Source organism: Phocoena sinus, chromosome 21 (genome assembly GCF_008692025.1).
Source record: "Phocoena sinus isolate mPhoSin1 chromosome 21, mPhoSin1.pri, whole genome shotgun sequence".
In the NCBI taxonomy this organism is placed as follows: domain Eukaryota; kingdom Metazoa; phylum Chordata; class Mammalia; order Artiodactyla; family Phocoenidae; genus Phocoena; species Phocoena sinus.
In genome coordinates this window covers 6275884-6302839 of record NC_045783.1, presented here as the reverse complement: position 1 = coordinate 6302839, position 26956 = coordinate 6275884, and the positions used below count along the sequence as shown (strand labels likewise).

At 44.6% G+C, this 26956-nt stretch overlaps 1 protein-coding gene across 4 annotated transcripts; it reads right to left on the bottom strand.

Annotated features, from left to right (window-relative positions):
• Nucleotides 1-7639: 7639 nt before the first annotated feature.
• Nucleotides 7640-26880, bottom strand: LOC116746803 (zinc finger protein 705A-like). 4 transcript variants are annotated; one of them, XM_032618529.1, is made up of 8 exons: nucleotides 26654-26853; nucleotides 19005-19292; nucleotides 18654-18724; nucleotides 13039-13125; nucleotides 11099-11225; nucleotides 10289-10384; nucleotides 9718-9794; nucleotides 7640-9257 (listed from the first exon to the last, which is right to left on the bottom strand). In XM_032618529.1, exons 4-8 carry the CDS (start codon nucleotides 13048-13050, stop codon nucleotides 8607-8609), a joined length of 963 nt encoding a protein of 320 aa, XP_032474420.1. In that variant the 5' UTR covers nucleotides 13051-13125; nucleotides 18654-18724; nucleotides 19005-19292; nucleotides 26654-26853; the 3' UTR covers nucleotides 7640-8606. The 4 variants fall into 4 exon arrangements, 1 of the variants encoding a protein (XP_032474420.1); XR_004347879.1 differs by lacking the exons at nucleotides 7640-9257; nucleotides 9718-9794; nucleotides 10289-10384; nucleotides 11099-11225; nucleotides 13039-13125 and adding an exon at nucleotides 17058-18479 and having other exon boundaries at nucleotides 24598-26880; XR_004347877.1 differs by lacking the exons at nucleotides 7640-9257; nucleotides 9718-9794; nucleotides 10289-10384; nucleotides 11099-11225; nucleotides 13039-13125 and adding an exon at nucleotides 17058-18479 and having other exon boundaries at nucleotides 26654-26880.
• Between the last annotated feature and the right edge of the window lie 76 nt (nucleotides 26881-26956).

Below are 26956 nucleotides of genomic sequence, written 5' to 3'. Positions count from 1 at the left end.
AAATGGATAAAATACCTAAATATAAGAGCTAACATCACAAAACTCTCAGGAGAAAACAAAGACGCAAATATTTGTGCCCTTGGATTAGGCAATGATTTCTTAGATAGTGACGTCAAAAGCACATGCAACCAAAGAAAAATTGATAAATTGGACTTCATCAAAATGAAAATAAAAGTTGAAAGACAACCCACGTGAGGGGTAATTCTATGACTGATGTCTTATGAAATCTCTCTGTGGAGGTCTGAAGAAAGCAACACTACAGCTATAATTTGTAAAGAAGCAGCAGTCACTTGTATATGCTGAGACAGGGGGACGGTGGTTATTTTTTGGCTTGGACGACGTCCATATTTTGTCTGTGTCCAGGGTGGAATTGTTTTCGTCTTGATTCATCATTGTATAATGGCCTTGAGTGACGCTGATGTTCTGTGGAATTGTTATGTTCACCGGACAACTGTGACCCAGCTGAGGGTACCAGACCAGCTTGCGGCTGACAAGGTCTGCTTTCCTCTCATACAATTCAAAGAAGATGAGGGCAGAAGGTGAGCTGGAGCATTCAGGGCATCTGCTCTGGACTCTAGGCCCAGGAAAGAACAGAAGTGGAGTAAAAACCTGATGGAAAATATTGGAGCCACAGTGAGCCTGACTGGAGGAGGAAGGGAACTGGGCTGGTGGTGAGAACGACCCTCAGCAAAGGGGTGAGGCAGGGTCCAGGCAGCCAGTGAGCCCTGGTTCATTTCCCTTAGGACCGGCGCCTCCCCAGTCTCTCCGGATGTTGGTCCCCTGCCTTCCCTTGCATCGGGAACAGATGTCGGTTTTCTCCCTACCCATGCTCCCAGCTCTCCTCCACCCACTCCCATACCCATTGCACTCAGCTCAGTCCTGGAAGCTGCTTCAATGCCAGCCCCATAGGATCCGGGGCTGAGCCTCTCTCACTCCAGATGCCAGCTCGGAGCGGAGAGATGTACAAAGGCTGATCAGTGACCTAATTCACGTGCCACAGTGGCTTCCCCATGCCTCATTTGAGAACATTCCAAATAGTAAGTGAACTGATACAAGATAGAAATGTCTACCACAAAAATCATTTCGTGTGGAGCATTCATGACAGTGAAAAACTAGTTGAACTAAAAGAAAACAAACAGAAAAACCCTTTGGCTTTTACCCCGAAAATTAATGTGTAAACTCTATGTGATGTAACAATGAAATGACGCTGCATATTGGATCCAACAGGAGTGCGCCAGCGGGCATGTTCACGCCACACGCTCTGGGCGCTGTGTCACTGTCACCTGGGCCCAGTGGGCTGAGTCTCCTAGAGGAAAATGGCCTCAAGCGTTTACAGTTTATCTCAGGAACCACTTTTACTCCTGCTCTTGGGGGACCAATGGTCATTTTCTCCTCCAGGAAGGCGAACTTTCTATTGCCCAGACTTCTCTAGCTTTTTAATTTGATTAAGGAGAAGAATAACAAGGAACCATATGAGTAATTACTAAGTGCTTCTGAATGATCCCTCTAACATAGTACAGGAGTTTGATGCTGTTTTGTTATTGTCACTATTAAATCTGGATTATCATATTTAGAATATATATTAAAAGTTAATTGATTTATTTATTTTCTCCATGCTGCGTGGCTTGCGGGACCTTAGTTCCCCGACCAGGGATTGAACCCCGGCCAAGGCAGCAGTGAAAGCCACTGGACCACCAGGGAATACCCAGAAGTTGATTTTAGAAATCTACTACAGCTTGTTTTTTAGAGAATGAGCAGAGTGAAAAATCAAAGTGCCTTTTTAGTTATGCGTGATGTACGTTGCTGATTCACGTGATAATATGTTCCAGGCGTATGAAGACTAAAATAGTGCCTATCTTACATTCTATCTTAGGGTCTGTCATCGAGCAATATTTCACGCTAGGCTCATTCACACACGACAGCACTGTCGATGTACAGAAGAAACTCTTCCAAAATAACTGAAATTTAAAAATTATGTAAAATGAAAAATGTACATTGAAATATAACCAACTGCTATGAAATTTAAAATCAATAGTATTAACAAATATTTTTTATAGCACGTGTCAAATATTGTAGATTAAGGTAGTCTAGTTGATAGTAATGTGAATGTTCAAATAAAGTGCTCTTTACCAGGAAATGATATATTTAAAGTATGCCAGAGTGTGAATCACTTAACATTTCAGATGAGAACATTAACCAATACTGGGAATCCTTCATAACTATAAGGGGGTAATAATAATTTCATTATGTGGGGAATTAAAAGACATTAAACTATAACTTCAGATAACCCATTCTTTTGCAAATACACGCTTTTTAAAAAGTTAAATCAGCACAGAGGATTTTTAGGGCAGTGAAAATACTCTGTATGACATTATAATGATGATAAATGTCATTATACATTTGTCCAAACCCACAGAATGTACAATTCCCAGAGTGAACTGTAAACTATGCACAGTGGGTGATTACGATGCGTCCGTGTAGGTTCATCCTTAGTGAAAAATGTACCATCTGGTAGTAGCGTCGATCATGCAGGAGGCCATGCGTGGGTGGGGACAGAGGGAAATGGGAGATCTCTGTACCTTCTCAATTTTGTTGTAAACCTAAAACTGCTCTAAAAAACTGCCTTTAAAAATTTTATTAACATCACATATCTTTCAAATTCTAACATTAGTACTGTAAACTAGACTAACAGTATTCATAATTTGACATTAAAGTATCATTACTTTTAATGACTGCCTAATTCAGTATTAATAGTATAAGCACAGGTTACATAAATAATGTTAATGAAATTGAAATTTATATGTTTATCATTAAAATATTCCGCTATGACTTAATATTTTCACTAATTACTGTACCATCAATACTGCAATGATTATTATTTTAATTCACCCTTCTACTCAAAATCTCATTGGTTTTTCTTTGGAATTCCAGATACGACTGCAGTCCACCTATCATAGAATCCTGCTCTTCTAAAATCTGAGGGCTCTCACTGCCTGGGCGCTGCAGGAAGAAATGTAACTTTGTTTTCACCTCAGTCATATTTGATTTCTAACATTTTCATTAAAACAACTTTTAAAATGTGAAAACCCCTAAGAATAGTCTCTATTAAATGCAGTGGAACTTGAATTTAGCTATAGCCCTTCTCATTCAATTCAAAGATGCTTTTCAGAACGCTTCCACATGCATGTGATCGTGAATCACCGTTTGGATAACCTTTCTCGGGGCTAGTTTTCCCCACAGGGCAGCTGTACAGTTTGTCTTCAGGAACTAATAAACTGAGTGAGGGATACCTTTGAATATTAAATGTAGTGGGGATAGTAATCTTCTCAATACAGCGCAGTTATCACCCAGAGGTTGCCTTCCCATACGGAGAAGACGAGAAGCCGGCTGATTGTTCTCCTTGCTGCAGTTACGGCTGATTTACTCAGAGGACCGTGGCTGGGCTCTGGGCACTGTGGAGAGGAGGGTCACAGAGCAGTGGATGAGTGGAGACCCACGTACGCGAATGATTTGGCAGCACTAGAACCAGTTGTAGAGACAGTTCTGCATGTCATTCAATATCTTATATATTTAAACTTAGGAATCTCCAGGTCTTAACGCATGTCTTATGGAGGAACTTCTCAAAGGATTTGAGGACCTGCTTTCTTATCTGGGAGGTATTGTCCGTGTATAACTGTAGTGTGAGGCGATGGAATACTCCAGGGGTAGAAAAACCTGGTTCCCGTGCACCATCTGAGGACACAGAGGTAGGTGACAGAGAGAGTGGTTTTCATGTCCTGTATGGAAAACAGCAGTGAGAGGCCTCCCCAATAACATGAACTGAAACCTAGAAATAAGGTGCATACAAGTTCATCGTGATAGACATTTGTTTTACTGCTGTTACATGAACTACTGCCTCTCAAAAATGTTTTAAGATGATGACACAGGCTTGCCTTGGAGACACTGTGCGATCAGCTCCAGACAAGAGCAAAAAGTGAACATTGCAATAAAGCAAGTCACGTGAAAGTTTGGTTTCCCAGTGCACATAAAAGTGACGTTTACACAATGCTGCGGCCTCTTAAGTGTGCAACAGCGTTATGTCTAAAAAGTGTACAGACCTTAGTTAAAAATGCTTTCCTGCTAAAGAATGCCAAACATCATCTGAGACTTCAGTGAGTCTTGCAGTAACATCGTCACTGATCACAGAGCACCATACCAATATAATAATAATGAAAAAGTTTGAAATATTGCAAGAATCGCCAAAATGTGACCCAGAGACGTTAAGTGAGAAGACGCTTGAAAAAATGGCACCAATAGACTTGATCAATGCACAGCGTTGCTACAAACCTTCAATTTGTGACAAACTCAGCATCTGTGAAGCGAATAAAGTGAAGTCCAGTAAATCGAGTAGGCCTGTGTTTCAAACATTTTCATGTCAGATCAGCCTGGCTGGTTCTTCTGAAGACTGTCAAAAGTCATCACAAATAAAAAAGTCTGAGCAAACGTCACAGCCGAGAGAAGCTTAAGGAACCATTCTGAATAAACGTGATGTGGTGTGTGTACTGGATGGGGTTCTGAAACAGTAAGGGTGAACCTAGGGAAATCCGAATAACATGTGGGCGTTTAATGTATCGATACTCACAAGTCGCGTCAAATATGGCACAGTGGTGCACGATGGTAAGAGAGTAAGTGGTGCAAGCAGCTTACCGAAGGGTGAGACAGTCGTAAAGTGCCTTGCGAAGCTTTCAGAAAAGCACCAACACAGAGAAGGCTTGCTAAGACTGGCAGAGTATTCCGTGTGTGTGGGTTTTTTATTTGTTTGGTTTTGGTTTTTCTGGCTCCAGTGTTTAAGGAGATACCTCTCAAATCACAAGGTGACCATTAAGCTAATAGAACAGAGACCTCAGTGGCATTCATGACAAAACCTTTTCAGGAAGAGTTCAGAAAATCAGTAAATAAACAACTAAGCCCGGACCACACAGAGTGTCAACAAATCCCAGGAAGGCAGGAGAATCTGATTTCTAGGCACATCATAATGTTCAAAATATCTAGTATTCGACAAAAATTGTCATGCAAAGAAACAAGAAGGTACAACGCATCCTCAGGGAGAAGAAAAATTAACAGATACCGTACCTGAGGGAGTATAGACATTGGACTTGACGAGAGACGAGACAAAGGCTTTACACAACTGTCTCAATGATGCTCAAAGAACAAAAGGAAAGCAGGCAAATGACGCTTCACTGAATCAAGAGTTTCGGTAAAGAGACAGAAATTATAAAATGGAGTCAAATAGGAATTCTGAAGTTGAAAATTGCTATGGGTTTTCACCTCTATATTTTCTTTTTTTTTTTTTTTTTTTCACCTCTATATTTTATATTATATAAAATACTAATAGAGGGCTGCAACATCAGATTTGAGCAGGCAAAATAAATAACCAGTGAATATAAAGAAAAAAATCCGTTGAGAGTATCTAGTGTTTTATAAATGAGTCAAATGTGGTCCTTGTATATTGGGCCTCTTGTTTACGTCTTCACAAGAGACTAGGCCCATTAGCTCAAAAGCCCACCAGTGCCAAATTTAAATTTTTATACACTGAATTGTCTTAAACATAACATAGCTCAAATGAGATTTTTAACCATTTAGAGCCTGCCTGCTGTGCATACCCTGTGAAAATGCACCCAACATTTGACCAGCTGACCATAGATAAGCTAAACCATGGGCTATACAAGCCTCTAAGCTGCTGCTGGCCTTTTATAGTTTTCTGACCAAGAGACTCCCCATCTTTGGGCTGAGAGACTTCAACTGGACAATGAAACCACCACTGCTTTCCAAACACCTTCTCCCCCAGGTGTTCCCTTGTTGTCTTCCCCTTCCTGGTGGTGGTCCCGCACTCTAGCCGCTGGAAGGAGTTATCCTTGATAGGGAAGCTGCACCTTTGTGCCACCCAATACATCTCATTTTGTGATGCCACCCCTCTGTGGTCATGACTTTATGTGATCAGTCCTGAAATCCCTTGATCTCACTGAAAATGCCCAGCACACGCGCATGCATAGGTCAGTGTAGACAGATTCCAGTGGGACATGAGATCCTCTGAGAAGCGAGTGTGCACATCATTCCTGGGGGTCCCAGCACCTACACAGGCCCTGCCCCCAGCAGCACCAGGCCCTTCCCGCCTGGAGACACAGGCAGAGGAGGTGATTTCTGACTAAGCCACCAAATAAGTCTCAAATTCAGTTGTGGCCCAGGATCACAGCTAAAGTCAACTATAGCTTTAGGGTAAATTATGTATGTCCTAAGCAGATTAAATATAATAGTAATACAAATCTATTCTATTTTTAAGTGATGTGAAATATTTCAATATAAAAATGAGGTAAGGAAGAGTGGTGTTTCCAGATCTCAATTTATAAAAAGTATTCTCTATTTGCAAACACAAAGTGCCTACTACCTGCAGTAACAACTTGGTGTATACGGTATCAACTCAGTAGTACTCACTACAACTCTTAGAGGCACGAAGCTTACTTCTACCTTAGAATGGAGGAAACTGAACCACAGAAAGGTTCAGTAACAAGGTCTCATGGGCTGTGACAGTGGAAATAACCCATGGGGGGGTCTGTCTTCCAGATCTGAACTTCTGACTAGTTTGTTCCACTTGACCCTTGTTCACACTTCCATGTGTCCCTGCCTGCTCACAGCCAATACCCCTCCAGCCACAGCACCAAGATGTTCAATTTTGGTTGGTCATCATCCTCGCACACGACTGTTTCCACCCTAGCTGAACAGTAGAATCACTTTTTTTTTTTTAAATGATGATGTATTGGTTTCACCCCGAGATGTGCTTATTTCATCAGCCTGTCAAGCTATGATTTGGGGATTGTGCTAGTTTGGGAAGAGCACAAATCAGCTGCGTTATCTCTTGAGAACACTTCCCTTGAGGTTTAGGTTCAGTATGGAAGTTTGTTGAAGGGCAACACATTTCCAAGCCCTAGGCGCAAAGCAGGAGAGACCTACTTTGAGAGAACTTTCATTTTGCTTGGGGAAAAGAACATTAATAAGACAGGCTTGTGTGGTGTCTGACAGGTTAGGGGCTATTATATTGCTGGGGTCTTCTTTTCAGGGTTGCTCTGTGTGTGTGTGTTGGCGGGGAGGGCACAATAGTGGCTCTGTTTGGGAAGCAAGTAGGTGCGTAACTCAGGACTCACCTGAATAAGATGTGGGATGGCATCATATGATGAGCTCCTGCCCCCAGCTAGCTCAACTCAGGGGCTTCACAGAAAAATCCAAGGAGTGTTCTTGGCCTGGAACAGCAGAGCTGCCCGTCTCTCTGGCCCCGCGGAGCTGCCCAGGGGCAGAGACAGGCTGGGGACTACCCCGTGGTTTACACTAGACGTCCATGATACTGTCCACCTGGTAGGCCAGGGTCATGGCACATTGAGAAACCAGCCAGTGGGGTGAAGGCCCCTGTTGTGTCACCATCAGTGCATAGATGAGACAGCTGATGTTGGTGGGAAGCTGGAATGAGTGGAGGTGAGCTGTGTGGAAGGGGCTGTGGAGAAAGGGAAGACAGAGAATCGGGCCGAGTCTCCCCGACACGCCATGAAGTGCAGACCCAGATCTGTGTGTTTGCAGCTGCATGGAGAAAACTACAACTTCACCAACAGGCTAGACTTTTCAGCAACCAACTTTATTGTTTAAATATTTACAAATAATCTATTGGAAAAAGTTTAATTTCTTACAAAATTCTGCATTCAGTATTCCCAGATCACCTTACTGTTTGCATTTATGTCAGGTTTTTCCCCATAAATAGTTCTCTCAAAGTTCTGAATTATTTGCTGAATTGTATGTTAAAGGCTCTTTTAAAGGGTTTTTCACCCCCTCAACTTAGCTTTTCTGAATGTGAAGTCTAGATGAAGTTTTCGCCACACTGATTTTAGGACTGCTGTCTCCTCAGTGTGAGAACCTTAACGTTGATTATGAAATGAGAGATCACGGAAGTGTCATCCTTATTCATGACACTGAGCATGTTTTGTACAGTCTGGATCCACACAGGTACCACAAGTGTGGCTCTATGAATAAAGGATTTCTCGTGATTTTGCACTGAATCACTTCTCCTGGATGAATGACTTGGTATTCCTTAAGAGCCTGCATCCTCTTACTTCCTGTTGTAGTGGTTATTCATTCCTTCACTGAGTTTTCTCGTGCACATCAAGACTGCTTGGTTGAATGTTTGTTCACAGTGATTAGACCTAGGGGCTCTCCCAAATGGAGTTTGCCCATGTTGTTTAACCATGAATTATAAATGAAAGCATTTTCACATTGATGGCAGACCTGGATTCTCCCTGATGCAAGTCCCCTAGTGTGTTTAAAGTTTAGAGCTGCTGTTACTATTGACAGTATGAGTTCTCTCATGTCATCTATGGTCAGACCACTGACTGAAGGTTTTGCCACATAAATATCACACATATGGACTCTCTTCCATATAAACTTGAGTATGTCAAGTTGAATAAGGATAACCGAAGGATCTTCCCCATTGATCACAGCGTTTTCTTCGACGTGAGTCCTCTGGTGTGTTTAAATGTTAAAGCTACGGTTGAAGTCTTGTCCACGTTTGTTACATTTATAATACCATGTCATCTGAGGTCAGAATACTTACTGAAGGCATTCATAATTTTCTCTCCATTGTGGGTTCCCTCATGTCGTCTAAGGGCAGAACACTGGCTGAAGGATTTGCCACAAAGATGACACTCATACGGTTTCTCTCCAGTGTGAGTTCTCTCGTGTCGTCTAAGAGCAGAACATTTACTGAACGCTTTCCCACAGAGTTGACATTCATACGGCTGCTCTCCAGTGTGTGTTCTCTCATGCTGTCTGAGGTTAGAGGACTGACTAAAGGCTTTCCCACAGAGATGACATTCATATGGTTTCTCTCCGGTGTGAGTTAGATTGTGTTTTCTAAGGTCAGAGCTTTGAATAAAGGCATTCCCACAGATATGGCATTCATACGGTTTCTCTCCAGTGTGAGTCATCTCGTGTCTTCTAAGGCTAGAGCAATTACTGAAGGCTTTCCCGCACAGATGGCACTCACACGATTTACCTCTAGTGTGGATCTGCTTATGTTGATTAAGGTATGATTGGTCACTAAGGGATTTTTTACACTGTTTGTTGATACAGGGTGTCTTTTCTGTGTGCGTTAACAAATGTTGACTCAGTGTGGAACTATGAGTGAAATCTTCTCCCAAATCATTACATTCGAAGGGATCCTCTGGAGTGTGAGACACTTGCTTTTGGGAAGGAGATAAAAGGCTATTAACGGTTTGTCCACATACATACATTCTTTTCTCTACACGTGAATCTAGAACAAAGCATTCAGTGAGAGTCTCCATTTAAAGTCCTTCCGACATGGCCTGCATGCGCCTGACGTGTTACTCCCTGCACACACAAAGGCTTTCTCTTTATAGCCTCCCAGCTGCAGAGGTTATAGGCTAATTTCGAAGACTGCAATATGTTTCAAAGACTAGGCATATGAGCAATGTTTATACAGTTGCCCCTTTTTCTTAAGATCTGAGGTTATGGTTTTGAGCTCAGGTTAATCTCTGTACTAAATTCAAACCACCCGTAACTTTTTGCTCAGAAATAGCTTAATCCCAACTTAATGTAAATCAGGCTTTTGTGCTCAATTACTAACATTCCATTGCCAGGTCTTTAATTTGGATGACCAGGGTTAACACTCAGGAAACTTACCAGTGGGATGATTGTAGATGTGTCTTTCCTGCTGATATGCTGTGTGGCTAACATTTCTTTAAGGGCACTTTCCCTGCCTAAAATAATTGAAAAAAAAAAAAAAATTAGAATGCCATTAGGGGAATGAAAATGTTGAAAAGCTCCAAGACCTTTATGAGTATGTTTCAAAAATTGGTACTTCAATAGGGAATACTCTAGGAAACAGAAACACATTATAGGGCATTGACAATTAGTAAAGATTTTCAGGACTGAAATATGAAAATATTAAAATGGAGATGAGATGTTGGGTAGAGAGAGGGAAAAGCTTCAAAGGGGAGGATGAGAACAAGAGTTATTATGTGAAAGTTTAACTTTCCCTAAAGCCCAAAAAAGATAATGGCAGGAGTACACATGAATGTGACTGAAATATGTAAGGAATAATAACATCTAAAGAATTTTGCCCCAATGTCGTTCACCTACGTTTTAGAAAACCTCACTCACTTAACAAAATCTTCAGTTGATGTTTCTAAGTACATACTCACTCACTGACTAGGCACCTCCTCATACTGAAGCACAGGCTGCTGCTGCATACCTGGACTGTGGCTTTGGAAAAATCCTCTTCCTTCAATCCACAGCTCTTCACCTTGGTCCAGCTGGAAAATCATATCTGATTTGCAATGCTGATACCCTGTTCACGGAAAAAAGGTGGATTTTGAGTTCTGTGCTAATAAAAGGGCATTATCATCAAGTTCAGGACACGCTACTGATGAAGAACAAGGAGACCACTGAAGTTCAGCCCAGGCAACAACACCATGAGCAGAGGAAACACTGAAGTACAGATCATGTGACCGAAATAGTGAAGACCTCTGGATGCTGATGTCCATGGCCAAGTTTGAAGACAGAACACAGAATCCTCAGCCTTTTAAAAAATGGAGAAATTAAATGTCTCCACAGTCGGTTGAATATTATCTTCAAACAGACGCCAGTAAACATGAGTTCCACAAGAATAATCAAGGTTTTGCTATTTTCTCTAGTCTGCTGTCAGGCCTCAGCATAGTGACGAGCAGAATATTTAGAAAATATTTACTCAATTTATTTATGCATTCAAAATCATTCATTGAGTTCCTGGGTCTGTTCTGAGTGTTAGAGATTGAGTAGCAAGAAAGACATGAAATTGTGGTCAAGACTACATTTTAGTGGGGTGACAAACTAGATGTAAGTAATATATTAAACAACTTTCTCTCATGTAGTTATAAGGTCTATGAAAGAATCAGGACAGGGAGTGGAGTGAGTACGCAGAAGCTGTTCTAGATACTTATCGACTGAATCAATGAATACCTACCTACCTACCAACCTACTTACCTACCTACCTGCATACATACATAAATGTTGACAGACTCACCCACGGAGACCAGATGACTGATGTTCTCCAGCATCACATCTCTGAACAGCTTTCTCTGGGATGTGTCCAGCAGGGCCCACTCTTCCTGGGTGAAGCTGATTGCTACATCTTCAAATGTCACTGATTCCTAAACATGGATATTGTGGTTCAGACAGAGCAGCCCCTACTAATGTCCAGAGCAGGAGGGTTGATGTGGCAGCACTGAGGAAAGGGGCGGAGAAGCTGGGTGTACAGAAGGATCAAATGGAGTTTGGGGTTCCCATCAGTTCATTCTCAGTGCTGAGCTGGCAACTGCTTTTCAATATATCACAGAGATATACACAGTCTGAATTAATAAAACTTTATTATAAAGGAATATCACACGAAGTGTGGTGTAATAAAAAAAAACCTGGAAATCTTCCCAAAAAACTGGTAATTGTGAGTTCAGACATGTGATTAAAAGCTGCACTTGAAAATTCATGTAACTCTTCCTGATTTCCAATAACTTATTGACACATCCAAGGCAAACGATAACTATGATTTGCCACCTTTTTTTTTTTTTTTTTTTTTTGCGGTACGCGGGCCTCTCACTGCTGTGGCACAGGCTCCGTATGCACAGGCCCAGCGGTCATGGCCCATGGGCCCAGCGGCACGTGGGACCCTCCCGGACCGGGGCACGAACCCGCATCCCCTGCATTGGCAGGCGGACTCTCAACCACTGCGCCACCAGGGAAGCCCTGATTTGCCACTTTTAAACCATAACTGTAGTTGTATCATTCCCCTAAATGAACTTCAGACTCATCTATTAAATGGTTTAATAACCTGTTATGAGTATTGAAAGATCCAATGAACTAATGAAGTTCTCCCTATCTAAGTAAACATGTATTAAACACAAGCCTTAGTCTATTACTTATTAAAATGTCCGAGCACCTTGAAACCGTCTCCAGCATTATTCAGAAATGAACACGTTTCATACAGGACTTGGTATCAACAGGCGTGGTCTCGCTGAACTCTACAGAACTTAGGCGTTCATAAGAAGGTATGAGGTCAGATGGTCCAGCAGCACAAGCCGGGGGGACTCTGGGGTGGCTGTGCTGAAGGACAGACCCAGCCTGACCCGTCCCTCTGGTGGGAGGACCCCCACTCTCAATGTTTTCTGGGACCTCAAACACCAGTCCTTACTGCCGCCTTTCTTTAGCTTGTCTCTCTGCTGAAGGATAACAGAAGCCTCTTGACTCGTTTTGGTCTATCTAGTTCTTTAAAACTTCCCACAGGGTCTTAAATTTTACTCTATTCCTCCTCAATATGGAGCCACAATTAAGGAAATAATACTCCCTATACATTAATTCCAGTTACCAAAAATGAAAAAAAGGGTTAATTTTCTTTTTAAGAAGTTCCTAAAAGAGCAAATATATTCTATCAAAACTTTAAAACTGGAAAAAAATAAATGAATGATCCCTCATGCCTCCTTTGGCCTCAGCTTCTCTCGTGCTCCCTTCACAGCTCACAGTCCGCACCCAGGACCTGTGAAGACAGGACTGACTGAACCCACCTGATGAGACCTCGGCCTCCCCATTGGACTGTAATGTTCTCCTCCTCCCTCCTCTCTATTCACCACAACCTTAGACCACGATAGCCACTAACGTGATTAACGAGTGAATTATTCCCCAATGAGACCACGGACAGATTAGAGAAAGAAAACTTCTCTCACCTCTTCTGTAAATACACAAGCTTAGCAGAGGCTGGAATAAAAGAGTGTGATGTTAGGAAGGATACCAGTTATTAAGGAGTTCTTGACCCATGACAACCATCCCAGAGTCCTGGGGAAATTTCATTGGAGCTCAGATCCCTGAATGTTTCTTGACTGCACTTAGAACATCCATGCAAGTAAGAGAAACCTGCCCATCTGCTGTCAGCAGCAGTGTGTGCAATTCCAGCAGAAAGAGGCACTGCTTACTCACCAATGGCTGCATCGTCAGTAACTCAGCTGCGAGCAGTCTTTCTCTGGGTTTTCACTCACAGACAGTCCAAGCACTAAGCAGGCAGAGCTGCGGATGGAGAAGAAGCCGTGAGACTCCAGTCCTGTGCACACCTTCATGAAGCCCCAAACCTTCACCTGGGTGTGACGCCCAGTCTAACCGACAAACATGCAGTGCACACCCTGCTGGAAACACACAGAGGCCTCTACTCCTCTCCCAGGGTCAAAAGTAAGAAGACTTTAACTGTGGTTGTTAATTTAAAAAGTAGAAATACAAATAACTTACAGACAAGAATGTGGAAAGTATTGAGCTTCGTATGTTAATTAGCCTGTGGTACCCAGAGTTATTCAGTTCTCTCCCTGACTCCAAACCAGTGACCCCTGACCCACGCTGAACCAGATTTTGGTTCTCACCTGCAGGTAAACACTGGGAACTCTCAGATTTCATTATTCTGACTTACACACTGGCAGGGGTTCCCCAGCATTCATGGCAGTGCTCCCTTAACTCTGTTGGATCTGACCCCCACGGACCTGGAAGTCAATCAACTAAAAGTCTGTTTTATGAGGGAGTTAACTTAAGGACTTATTCCACTTGGAGGAACCGTGGCACCCGCCCTTCCGGTCTCGTCCTTAACATCCGCTGCTCCAGAAGGAAGCGGGGGTACACGAGTCATAGTGTTCCGGGCGTGGACTGTCTTGAGCCCTCTGTGTCAAGGATGGCTGGGCTAACTCCAGCTGATTATCTTAGTAAAGGGGTAGCTGAAATCCTTGAAATCATGTCTGCATTGATCTTCATTAGCTGCAATATCCCTGCATTTCATTATACACACACACACGTATGTGTACGTGCATATATATATATATGTGCACACAAATGTGTGTAAGACACACACAGAGAAAGCATTGATAAAGTGTAAATTCTCCCCTGAAATACCAATAACTAAATATATTTCATGGCAAAATGACGATAATGCATCATAAACGAAAGTAGGATTAACTCACCCATTTGTACCTGAGGTCCAGAAAAAGAAAAAAAAAAAAAAGTTTGTATCAAACATGACTTAGTGCTTGGATATTTACGTATATTCACTCATTTAGGCCTTAAAATAAACCTGGCGACTTTAGTTTGTTTACCAATATAACAAATGACATACACAGAAGAGGTCCAAAAAGTTAACCATATAACGAAGTCACAGCTAGAAATGACGCATCTATAATTTTAATTTTGTTCTGCCTGTCTCCTATGCTCGTGTTCCTTATGCAATACACATCATATCCAGGTTTTACCTGGAATACTTCCTCTGACATTGATCAGGAGCCCCAACCTGTACCTACAACCCCTCTGCCTTCTGATACCCCAAACTCAGGTCCTCTGCCACATGGGGACCCCCAATGTACTTGTTTCACTTCTCAAACATCAAGCTACATTTTTCCTGCTCAGTTTAATCCACACTTACTCATTTCAACAGGCACTTACCAAGACCAGAACATTTTCTATGTCCCTTGGACTATTAACCGGATTTCCCCATCAAAATCCCGATAGCAGGTGACTCCTTGTACCTGCCTTTTCCAAGACTGGATCCGACACACACTACTACTAAGTCGACCCCTGTCTAAACACAGAATCACCTACTCCTAGTTGTTTTCAAATATATCTGGCAACTCTACTATGTTTGGCAAAGTAAAACAGAAATATTTCAAATATTTGCTCCATAAATATTTCAAATTGTCACCATGCCTTTTGAATCTACATACTCTTCACATTTCAAAAGATGAGGTTATTTCCTACTACACATATTGTATTAGTTTGCTAAGGCTGCTGTAACAAAGTATCACAGACTGGGTAGCTTAAGCAAATTTATTGTCTCACAATTCTGGAGGCTCTAAGTCCAAAATCAAAGTGAAGCCAGGGTTGGTCTCTTCCGAGGCCGCCCTTCTTAGCTTCCAGATGGCTGTCTTCTTCCTGTGTCTTCCCACTGGACGTGTCTGTGCCATAATCTCCTCTTCTTGCAAAGACACCAGCCAAACTGGATTAGGGCCCATCCTAAGAACCTCATTTTAATTTAATCACCGCTTTTAAGGCCTAATCTCCAAATACCATCACACTCTGAGGTCTGAGGATGGCTTCAATATTTGACTTTTGGGGGCACACAATTCAGTTCATAACACAGACGGATTACATGATGTGACAAAGTAACTCGGTTCACCATCATGACAGCTACAGGTATTCCTACATTCCTACCCCTGGGTTACTCCTTTCTCCCTTCAAATTGACGGGTCATGCTGCCTCTACTCTAGCGTCTCCAGCTGAACTCCTTTCTCTCCTGTTTTCTTGTTCTCCTTTACTGGACACCTGTCCATCAGTCCCCTCATCAGTTAAGCTCATTATGTCTCTTTTTACTTGAAGCAAAAATCTCCTCTGAACCTATTTTTTCTCAAGTCCCTGCCCATCTATCCTCCCTTCACCATCAAGCTGGAAGTACAGCCGTCAGCCCCTCATGTCCTCCTCTCCCTTGACTTGCAAAGACCCTCAATGATTATCTCACGCATACATATTGTTAATGTCACCAAGTATCTCCTCACAGACAGAGTCTTCCTTGGAAACAAAAGTTGAAACTCGACCTCTTTTCCGGAACTTCTTCCTAGCCTAAACTGAAACCTCATTCTCCTGTCTTCGATCTGCTCTGTTATCAGTCCTCTGCAAAGAATTCCTCGGTCCTACTGGAGTGTCTCAAGACTTAATGGGAGCTCCTGCTCTCCTCCCACACATTTATTCAATTGCCCTCACTTCTCCTACTGCTATCTCTGTTGAAAACAACCAGCTTCTTGTCTGGATTCCATTTCTGTGCTATCATCTCTCCTTGCAAACTTACGTACACCTAAAACGAAATATTTCTCAGGACAACACCTCTGCCCCTCCAAATACAAAAATCCCTCCTCCTCTAGTCTTCAGTCTTAGTTAACGGCTCCACCAGACATCCTGGCATTGATGTGTGTATGACCTGGCTGAGCCCACACACATACTGCTGTTATCTCTACACTGGGGACTGGTATCAACCTTCATTTCCACCCAATACACACACACAAACTTCCCACCCATACACAATTATGTCAGCATCAGTTTAAATCTCAACTAGCAGGAGACTTTCACTAAACTCCAACCAAGTTAAACCTTTCCCTTCCCCTCTGCCCTAACTTACACAGAACTCTACCACTCCTTGAGGCCATTCACCTAATTAGTCATTAGATATTTGTTTGTGCTCTGCCCTCCCAGTGGTCTAAATCTACCTATACATGGCAAGATTAGGCAAGCTCACCTCTGACCATTACATATGAATTATAAATACAGAGAAACTCTACGTCCACAGTAAGGAAACTTGCCCCCAAGTGGCTGCACTCATGTGATCCATCATTTCCTGATTATAAACTCTTCTGAAATAATGGAGTCTGTCCTTCCTGACAAAAATTCTCTCTACTACTTACCCAAATCCATGGAAAAACCAAAGAAGCCAACTCTTTGAGGATGCGGTCACCACCCAAAGGAACTCAGAGTTTCTTTCTCTCTCTAGATAAACCAGCTTTTCATGGCAAGCCCTCTTTGTAAGCAGCTGATAATCTCATCAATCATGTAAATTGAAAGACACACCCTGATTAATTTGCATGCCAAGTCAATGTAGATCTAATCAAGGCGTGCCTTTTTTTTTTTTTTTTTTTTTTTTGCCACGCGGGCCCCTCACCGCTGTGGCCTCTCCTGTTGCAGAGCACAGGTTCCGGACGCGCAGGCTCAGCAGCCATGGCTCACGGGCCCAGCCGCTCCGCGGCATGTGGGATCTTCCCGGACCGGGGCACGAACCCGTGTCCCCTGCATCGGCATGCGGACTCTCAACCACTGCGCCACCAGGGAAGCCCGAGGCATGCCTTTTTAAATCAAATATTGTCTCACTAATTAGGTAAATCACATATATGGAATTAAGGAAAACAGATGATATCCTTTCATTCTTTTTCTAAAAATGCTTTATTTTTTTAGAGTTGTTTTAGGTTCCAAGCAAACTGAGAAGAAAGTACAGACAACAAAGTCTATGGATAACTCTTATGGAAGATCTAAGAAGCCCTCTACCCAAACATGTCATCAATATTGATCACATATTAGGTAACAGGAGTATTCTTATAATCTTGCCATTTATTCATTTGCCATTATTATTTTTTCTTTTCTTCTGGCCACGGCACGTGCGGCTTGTGGGATCTCAGTTCCCCAACCAGGGACCAAACTTGGGCCCTTGGCAGTGACAGTGCAGAGTCCTAACCACTGGACCGCCAGGGAATTCCCTCATTTGCCATTATTATTGTCATTTTTCCTGTCATGAAACCGACCTGGAAAGGATTCATGTGACTTAACGAAAACTACGCAGCATATAATTGGTTGAACTACGTTTCACGCTCACGTGTATCTGGCTCAAAAGTCTGTTCCCTGACCACAGTTTAATGTGAGTTATGTCCTCGCATGGTTCGGTGTGCAGGTGAGGGCGGTGAGGATAGGCCTGAGTTACACGGGGGCGTCGCTTCCACCACCTGGCGGGCGAGTGTGGCCTGGAATTAAAAGTGACCGCACAGCGTAGCAGCGCCTCCTGCAGAAGAGCCCCGGCATCCTCCCTCCCCTGGCCTGAGGTGTGGACTTCCAGGAGCTGCAGGACTTGGAATCTGGCATTCTGAGGCCAACAGAGAGGATGTTAGAAGCAGAGAGGAAGTCTTCAGTGCTGGGAGGAATATTTTAGTTCCAGTTATAGCAGGGAATCCATCCTTTCTAGTTGAGACAATACTTTGGTTGTTGAGCCCACTCTCATACTGAGCTCCTGAAGATGCTGGGCTACTGCCTGCAGGAATCCACCTGACGAGAAGGAGTTCACCAGTTTTAGGCTGTGGAGTCAATCAACTTCAGAGAGAGCCATCACGAGCCCCTAGTCAGGCACGAGGGGAATGTCCACCAACTCCAGGACACACAGAGCCTGCAGCTTGGGCAGGTTCATCATCTGCCTGCCTTGGAAGGTAAGAAGAGGGTCCAGGACAAGGTTGTGTTAGAAAAGCAGTGGAGAGAAGTCACTTTCCTTGAAGATCCGTGACCCTGAAATTTCACAGTTGTATAGTTCCACACTTGCGAGGATTGGGCAAGTTTGGTGATCGGGAATTTCCTCAAGTATAGAACATGCAACTAGACTTCAGTTTGGTGAGGGCACCTCTTCCCAGCTTCCTTAATTAAAGCTGGAATGATTTCAGAAGGCTTTATGCTTCAGATCATGGAGAGCCCCACACTCAGTGACTGGAACCCTGCTCTCACATGTCTCTGGAAGAGATGCTTGACAACCGGGGCCTCTCCCTGCATTCCCAAGCATTCCGATGATCAAAGGACAAAAATCAACTGCGTTCAACCTGAATCAGGGAGTGGAATGACAGATATTCAGGGCCCCTGGACAATATCAAAGCTCACTGAGCCGTCATATATACCTGCTCCAAGGAGCCCAGCATGGGTTTTGTGTAAGAACTGCCATGCCCGGTTTACAGCAGAGACCCTCAAGCATTTTCCCAAATAGAGGCCATACGTACCTCGTAAGGTGTCAGGTACACATCTCCATAGTGCAGAATGTTCAACTAGCATCTTCCAAAGCTTACAAACTCTGCAGAGAGAGAAAACTGACATTGATCTCGGAAACTGACGCGAGCCCATGGTTTCCCCTCCGAGGCCCCTGCTGTCCTCCTTCGTGACCACAGGCCAGAGAGTGGTTGGAAGCCCTGCTCCAGTTGTGCCCTAAGCTCTTATCCCAGTGTTTCTGTTTTAGTGCACTTGGACTGGGTCCTATGTTCTACATCCCTCAAACACCTGCCTCTACCCCAAGCTTTGAGGTACCTGATCTTCCCAATAGTGAGGACGCCCCTCCCCCAGACATTGGTCCATACCTGGAAATTTGAATCTTCTCTGTAACACACAGGAAGGAGAATGTCTTCAGCATCACAGAGACAAGTAGTGCCAGGGTGGTTCTCGAGCTTTGCTCTCTGCCCGTTGTATGCATGCACTCTGATGAGGAACTGGAACCTTCTAGGGTGAGTTGAGGGGACTGAGGATCTAGAGGGTTATTTAAATGTCTGTGGGTGGGTGGGTGGCGTGCTGGCTGGATTCTGGGCACTGTTTCTTCTTATTTTCCTCTGTGAGTCACCCAACAGGGAGGAGAGTACTTTCAATCAGATCTGAAAGGAAAACCCCAGATTAATGCAAGGATCTGATAACTGGGGAAAGGTAGTCAATATCTAGGACAGTTCACAATCTCCAGAAGATACTCCATAAATACGGTTTACCTACTGAGTTATCGAGAGCATATGGGAGAATCCAAGGACAAGGAAGGAAAACCTAGGAAGACTAATAAGGCACTGTCCATGGGATTACGTTAGGTTTTGACTTCAGGGCAGATTTAAATTGAAACATAAAATATTTCTTTTTACCTTGAGGATTTTTCTTCTAAGGACATACAGGGACATCCAGGGAACCACGATGCACATGAAACAGAACAGCCCCGTGAGTGGGAAGGAATGTACCTAGGTATCACTGCGCTTTGCCCACACTTCCAAATAGAAGGCATCAAAGAAGGTCATGAGTGGATGAGAACTGCAAATAAAAGCAGCCCCTCACTATAGAAAAACAAATACCAGGTCCCACAAACTTTCCAAATGTCCTGTGTTAAAGTCACTTCTTTGAGCCAGGAGGAGTTCCTGCTATTCTCTCCAAACTACTACCATGAACTGATGTGGCTTAAGGAGAACTCAACTCAATGAAAATAACTTGGAAAAAATAACCAAAGCAGTAACTATTAAAAGACTAAAGCATAAGAGAGGTTGGGGTAAAAAAAAAATTGAATATTAATATTCAAGGAACCCTATGCCTTGGAGCAAAACATTATTTAAAAATTATCCAGGGGCTTCCCTGGTGGTGCAGTGGTTAAGAATCCACCTGCCAGGGCTTCCCTGGTGGCGCAGTGGTTGGGAGTCCACCTGCCGATGCAGGGGACACGGGTTCGTGCCCCGGTCCGGGAAGATCCCACATGCCGCGGAGCGGCTGGGCCCGTGAGCCATGGCCGCTGAGCCTGCACGTCTGGAGCCTGTGCTCCGCAACGGGAGAGGCCACAACAGTGAGAGGCCCGCGTAACGCAAAAAAAAAAAAAAAAAGAGAGAGAAAGAATCCACCTGTCAATGCAGGGGACACGGGTTCGAGCCCTGGTCGGGGAAGATCCCACATGTCGCGGGGCAGCTAAGCCCGTGCACCACAATTACTGAGCCTGCGCTCTAGAGCCCACAAGCCACAACTACTGAGCCCACGAGCCACAAATGCTGAAGCCCACACGCCTAGAGCCCGTGTCCGCAACAAGAGAAGCCACTGCGATGAGAAGTCCGAGCACCACAACTACTGAGCCTGAGCTCTAGAGCCCACAAGCCACAACTGCTGAGCCCACGAGCCACAACTACTGAAGCCTGCACACCTAGAGCCCGTGCTCCGCAACAAGAGAAGCCACTGCAATGAGAAGCCGGCGCACCGCATCGAAGAGTAGCCCGTGCTCACCACAACTAGAGAAAGCCTGCACGCAGCAACGAAGACCCAATGCAGCCAAAAATAAATTAATTAATTAAAAAAAAACTATCCAATAAGTTTAGTAATGGAGAGACTACAAACTATTAAAAACCTTAACAGAACTTCAAAGCGTAATTACAAAAATGAAAGAGATTATAAGACAACAGAAGAAAGAAAAATGACTTGACAGAGCTCCAAAACTTCCAAAGTAAAATAAATTAAGATTTATTAATAATTTAAGAGAAAAGACCACAGTGGGAGATAAGAGAAAGGAAAATGACAATGCTAAAAAGTCATTAATTTACATGGATGACAGGCTTTAAAATCAGCAAAAGAAAAAAGAATTAAGTAAGTAAGGATTAAGTAAGAACTACTGAAAGGCTTAGAGAGAAACTGAAAGATGTGAAAGACATGTCAACCTATAAAATCCATGTTAATGGTAAAGATAACAAAGGAAATGATATGACAAAAATAACGTTATGATTTAATTCAATAAAGAAGTATTAAAACATATAAAAAAAGGAATACATAGAACAATACAGTATAACAGAGACAGAATGCAGAATGATGGTTGACAGGAGACGGGGAAGCAGGGAACAGGAAGCTATTTATTGTTTAATGGATTTAGTTTCAGTTTTGCAAAATGAAAAGAGTTCTACATATGGATGGTGGTGATAGTTTGGACAACAGTATGAATAAACGTAATACCATCTAACACCACTGAACTCTACACGTAAAATGGTTAAGATGGTAAATGCTATGTGTATTTTATCATAATTTAAAAAAAACTGAAAAAAAAATTAGGCTGGAATGCTCTCTGAGTGTTCTGCCAGAGACAGAATTTATTCCTTAAATTTCTCTATTGTTCCAATACAGGAATGAACCTCAAATTAATCAACCATTTGCTCACTGCTTGATTTTAAGTTGGCTTCTCCTGCCTCTTAGTGATGTCAACATGAATGAATACTTGGCATTCTTAATTAATGATGAGTTTATTACTTTGAGGGAGATTGGCAGAAGATGCATTCTAGTTGTGGGCTCATGTGTATTTTAAAAGTGAACAGATATTGCCTGGTTGCTAACCCCCAAATGTAGCACACTTTTGTTCTATCTGCAACGTATGAGAATCCAGTTTTCTTTCATCATATGAAGTAGGATTTTTCACTTTGTTAATGTTACCAGTCAGAGAAGATTAGGCAAGGCATGTTTACATAACTGTATCATTGTTTCAATACTTTGCCCTCCCACCGTCATATAGACAGCTATTCCCCTGTGTCCATATCTATATGTCTGTGCACCTTCGTATGTTTACAGAGGTACATCCATTTCTTTGAGCACTTCTGGGCGATGAGTGTTCATATGCTATGCCTGTTTTGGAGGAGTTTTTACAGCAAGTTAATATGAATTTCCTGCTTTCTGTGGTTACACCAAATTTCATGGCATTTTTAAGAAGAGTCTCTGGCTCAACTTTATCTTCTTGTCCACAGAGTGCCACATGTTACTGCATCTTCCCTTAAACCATCCTTCTACCGTGGAGGATCTCACGGAGTTCTTCATAAAGTCTATTCCAGGTAGAATGGGATCTAGCTCTGGCTCTGAATGGATGTTTTTGAGTGTCTATAGTTTATAAGTACTCATATGATTAAAAATCTTTCCCATCCTCTGATTTGTTCATAATTATTGCCCCCTTTTTCATCTGGTGTTTTATTCCCAGGCTTCCTGCCAGCCAGAGGAAGGGAGATGACACCTTCCAGCAGCCCCAGGCAGAGATACTGGAACAGAGGTGCACAGATACTGAAGGACCGAGGAAGAGCAGATGGCAGACAGGCAGCCAGAACTCAGGGCTGAGAGTGCTGGGCCTTAACGTTCCTCGTAGGGAAGCAGGGATCCCTGCCTTCCAGGGAGACCCCCACTCCTGCCAGACGTCCAGGGGATGGGATGGGGCGGCAGGGAGGCCCTGGAGCTGGGCTCCTCTCTTCCTGGAAAGTCTCACCTGCAGATGATCTCCCAGGGGCCCTTGCTTTCACCTATGCCCCACTTCCGGTGTTTCTTTTTCTCTTTTGCTGCTTGTCCTTCACCTTCAGAGAACACGTTTCAAGGAGCAGACCTAGGACTCTGATTCGAACCACCCCAAGTCCTACTGGGTATCTGATCACTCATTCACTGAGGTCTGTAGTCTATTCTCCCATCTCCTTCAGTTTCTTCTTATTATTGCTCTTGTCATAAAGACCATTATCATTATTGATGTTAATCACCGTGATTGTACTTATTACCACAATTATGATTTATCACTCTTGTTAAAAAACACTGAATCAGCTTTCTCTATCCACGCAGGGTATCGAGTTTACTGAAGCGGACTACAGAGGGTTCCACAAAATACAAACACACAGATGCTTTCAAGTCATTCCCAATGCCCTTTCCAGAAACGAGTGTCCACAAATTTCCCAAGTTTGTCTCAGGAGGCCTGGAGTGGCCACTTTGACAGGAGAGACTAGACGACGACATTCTGGCCTGCCTGAGCCTCTAGAAAACATTCTAAGTCATCTTGGGGACCAGCAACCATTTGAGCCTGCCTGCAAGGCCTGGGGAGGGAGTCCATGGCTGGCCAGGCTCAATGAACAACTTCCTAAGACCCCTCGGAGGCCCTGGAACAGGTACAAGAGAACACGCGTGGAAAGCTAAAGAGGAGGTCCTTGCTGCCTGGAGGCTGTGCGGTATTTTCTGAGTGTGCCCAGAACCAGGCAACTGCTCACGCTGCGCTACAGTCCTGCAAGCACAGGAGGGCAGGGAGGGACCATCCAGTTGTCCACCAACTGTCCCAGGCTCAGAGGCAAGATCCCAAAGTAACGATACATACCTCTAGGCTGTAGGGTGGGGCAGTGGCAGAAGGTGCAGCGAGAGGGGGCTGAGAAAGTGCTCTAGTCTTATTGTTCAGAGTAGGTGGAGCTTTGGAGGGCTAGTGGGCAGGGCATGGTCCCTGAGTCTGGCCTTCTTCCCAGGAGGCCAGATTCCCTGGAAGACACATACACACATACTTTAATGAACGTGTGTGTATATGCGTGTACATCCAAAATGTAGAGACTTTTTATCCCCACTTATTCCAACGTAGAGACTTCAGTACTTCCAGTGCACGCATCAAATTTGACTTTGTAATTAGCCACAGAGAAAGTTTTAGCTAAATGCAAAAGAGAATATATCAAATAGGCCACATATGCTTACCACAGTAAAATGAAAATGAAAATAAACAATAATCAGGTAGTACAAACAAAACTAACAATCTGAAAGACAATGACAGTTTAAACAACAGGGTTACAATACAATCGAATGACCATTGCCAATTCGAGTCATCATCACCATGAAGAATGAACATATCAACTCCACAGAATAGGGCCACAGTTGTTACCTGGAAAAAGTGTTTAACTTTAAATACACTTAATAGAAGCAGAGAGGGCTTGTTCAACTTTATAAACCAAGAGAAAGTAAAAGGAAACAAGAGTGAGTTGACATTTCAAATTGTTACAAATTAGGAAGATAAAAGAAACAAAAGCTTAAATAAAAGATTAAAGACGAAAACGGAGAAACAGATTATTTGACAGAAATCAATGAAAGTTTTGACGGTCAAATCAAGGAATTAATAAAGACACGTGGAAAGCTTCTTTACCAGCCAAAATCAGCCTTGAGATCCTCCCTCGGTGTGGAGGGTGTGCCTCTCATACCCGCTCCCTACGCCTCAGCCACACACAGGAAGGGACTCACTAAGTGGCAAAGACCGTCCCCTGCGGCCAGTGAAACCACAGGGACTCAGCAGCGTTAAACAGGAGACGGGCAGACGGGTTTTTCTGCCCATTTCCTCAGAACGCCCTCCCATCCTACGGAAGCCCACACACTCCGTGCCAGCAGTGAGTGTGAGCGCCCCCACGGTCTCCTCCGTACCTGCTGAGCACAGGGTCACCTCGGGTGAGGACGGGAAGACGTGGCCCTTCCTCTTGTTCCGAGCTTCTCAGTCTCCCTCCCATCCCCGGCTCCTTGGCCCTCGACAGCATTCTTGCTCTTTCTTCCGGCTCCCTTCAGAATCAAGTGCCCTCTTCTCCCGCCTCACTGGAGAGAGACTTTTGATCTTCGCTTAGTTTGTGAAGTCCGGGCCCTCCCTTGTCGAGTGGCCTCGTGACCCCCTGCTGGGTTGGAGCAGGCAAGGGGGTCAGCAGGAAAGGCTGGCGGAGAGGAACCAGGTCTGTCCTCATGGGAATGACACGGCCTGGATGAGACAGTGCAGGGTTTGCCCTCTCACCCCTGCCTGCCCCTAAAAATCACATTTCCTATCCCTCAGCAAGAGCCACTTCCTTTCATGATTTTAATCACAATAATCTCAAGTATTTGACTCCTCTTTTCCAGAAGAACATCATATTAAAACCATCAAAAAATGACACGGGGCTTCCCTGGTGGCGCAGCGGTTGAGAATCTGCCTGCCAATGCAGGGGACATGGGTTCAAGCCCTGGTCCGGGGAGATCCCACATGCCACGGAGCAACTAAGCCCGTGAGCCACAGCTACTGAGCCTGCGCTCGAGAGCCGGCGAGCCACAACTACTGAAGCCCGCACACTCTAGGGCCCATGTGCCGCAACTACTGAGCCTGTGTGCCACAACTACTGAAGCCCGTGTGCCTAGAGCCCGTGCTCTGCAACGAGAAACCACCGCAATGAGAAGCCTGCGCATGGCAACGAAGAGCAGCCCCCGCTTGCCGCAACTAGAGAAAGCCCACGTGCAGCAATGAAGACCCAACGCAGCCAAAAATAAAATATAAAAAGAAATGTATGATCTTAAGAAGACCTAATTGGTAGCACTGGAAAACATGAAAGGAGGTCAGCAATGGAAACAGCTCAGCGATTTATTCACCAGGAACAGAAGGGCTCTCTTCCAACTACTTCTGAGGACAATCCAGCTCACCCTTGATCACTTTCAGAGACACGACAAAGGGAATATATACTTGGCTGGAAACTTCAGTTCACAGCCCACTAAGTTAAAAGCTCATAAAAGGGGATAAAGATGTTGAATATCAGACTAAGTGGTTAATCTAGGTTTTGACTGTTGACATAGAAAATTACCGATATCCTTAGTAAGAACACACTGAAATAGTGTAAAATTACTTGCTAAGCACTGAAGAATATTTTCAACATGTGATGAAGACTGGAAAACCACTGAGACCTCATCATCGGAATCTGACACAATACCTGTAAACGGGACTGTAAGCTGGAAATTTAAAAACACAACTAATGAATCCGGGATCTACCTTTCTCTTGCCCCCGCCGCTACTGGTGCTCGTAACTCCCTCCCCGTCTCTGCCCTCTTCCATCTCTGCTGATCCTCTTTTGGTCTATTTTCATTTATTCCCCTGCTGCCCAGGTCATTCTCCTTCACTCTTAGCGGGTCTTTTCAAGCCCATGGGACCCACTCCCCCAACCTCAATTCACCCCTGCTTTTACTATCTCACTCTGTCTCCCTGGTTCTCCCTTGATCTCGCTCCTTTCTCGTCATCCTCCTGCCGCACCTCTGCAGTCGCAGGAATTGAATGCAGCAGCCCCTGCACAGCAAGAGCACGCTTTCCAGGGCGGCCCCGGGAATGTAAACACACGCTGCAGGCACGGCCGGGTGGGATGGGATTCGAGGCCGCGGGGTGTCACGGGGCGGGGACGGGTGAACGCCCCCAGCGCTGGGCTCAGGGGCCTCTCTGAAGAGGTGACTGTGACGGGAACGCCTGGAGAGCGGCAGGGCTGGGCCCCAGAATGGAGCCAGGATGGGGACGCAGATTCGGGAGAGGACAGGGGGCTGCAGGACGCAGGGTCGGGAGGAGGCGGGACGGCCCGACGCCGCTCTCGAAGGCCGGAGAATACACACCGAGAGGGACCTGACAAGGCGCGGGGTGGGGAGCGGAGACGGTGAAAAGAACCGGGGCAGAAAGGTCGGGCGAGGACCAGCCGCGCAGCGATTTTACCGGAACAGATTCAGGTCCGGCCCCGGCAGCAGAGCTCCCCCCGACTAGGCGGGGCTCCCCGCGGGCGGGGACGGTGGCGGTCGAGGGGCCCGGGACTCCGGGTGTGGAGGACGCGGCGCTGAGGGCATCCACGAGAGAGTTTGAACGAGAAATAGTGAAACATACGCCAGGTAACGGGCCTTCGGGCCAGAAGAGCTGCTTCCGGCTCGGCCGGAAATTGCGAGGTCGGGGGGCGGGGCCAGGGAGGAGGGGCTTGCGTGGGGCCGTGACCAGCGCCCTCCGCCCCGCCCCCAGGGAGTTTCC

Excerpts from the sequence above, each read along its gene's own strand:
- LOC116746803 (XM_032618529.1), bottom strand. Across the intron at positions 10,385-11,098 it reads CAGTCATCTGGTCTCCGTGG|GGTATCAGCATTGCAAATCA; the intron begins GTGAGTCTGTCA and ends TTCCGTGAACAG. Across the intron at positions 9,258-9,717 it reads CATCTACAATCATCCCACTG|CAAGTGTCTCACACTCCAGA; the intron begins GTAAGTTTCCTG and ends CCTTCCCAAAAG.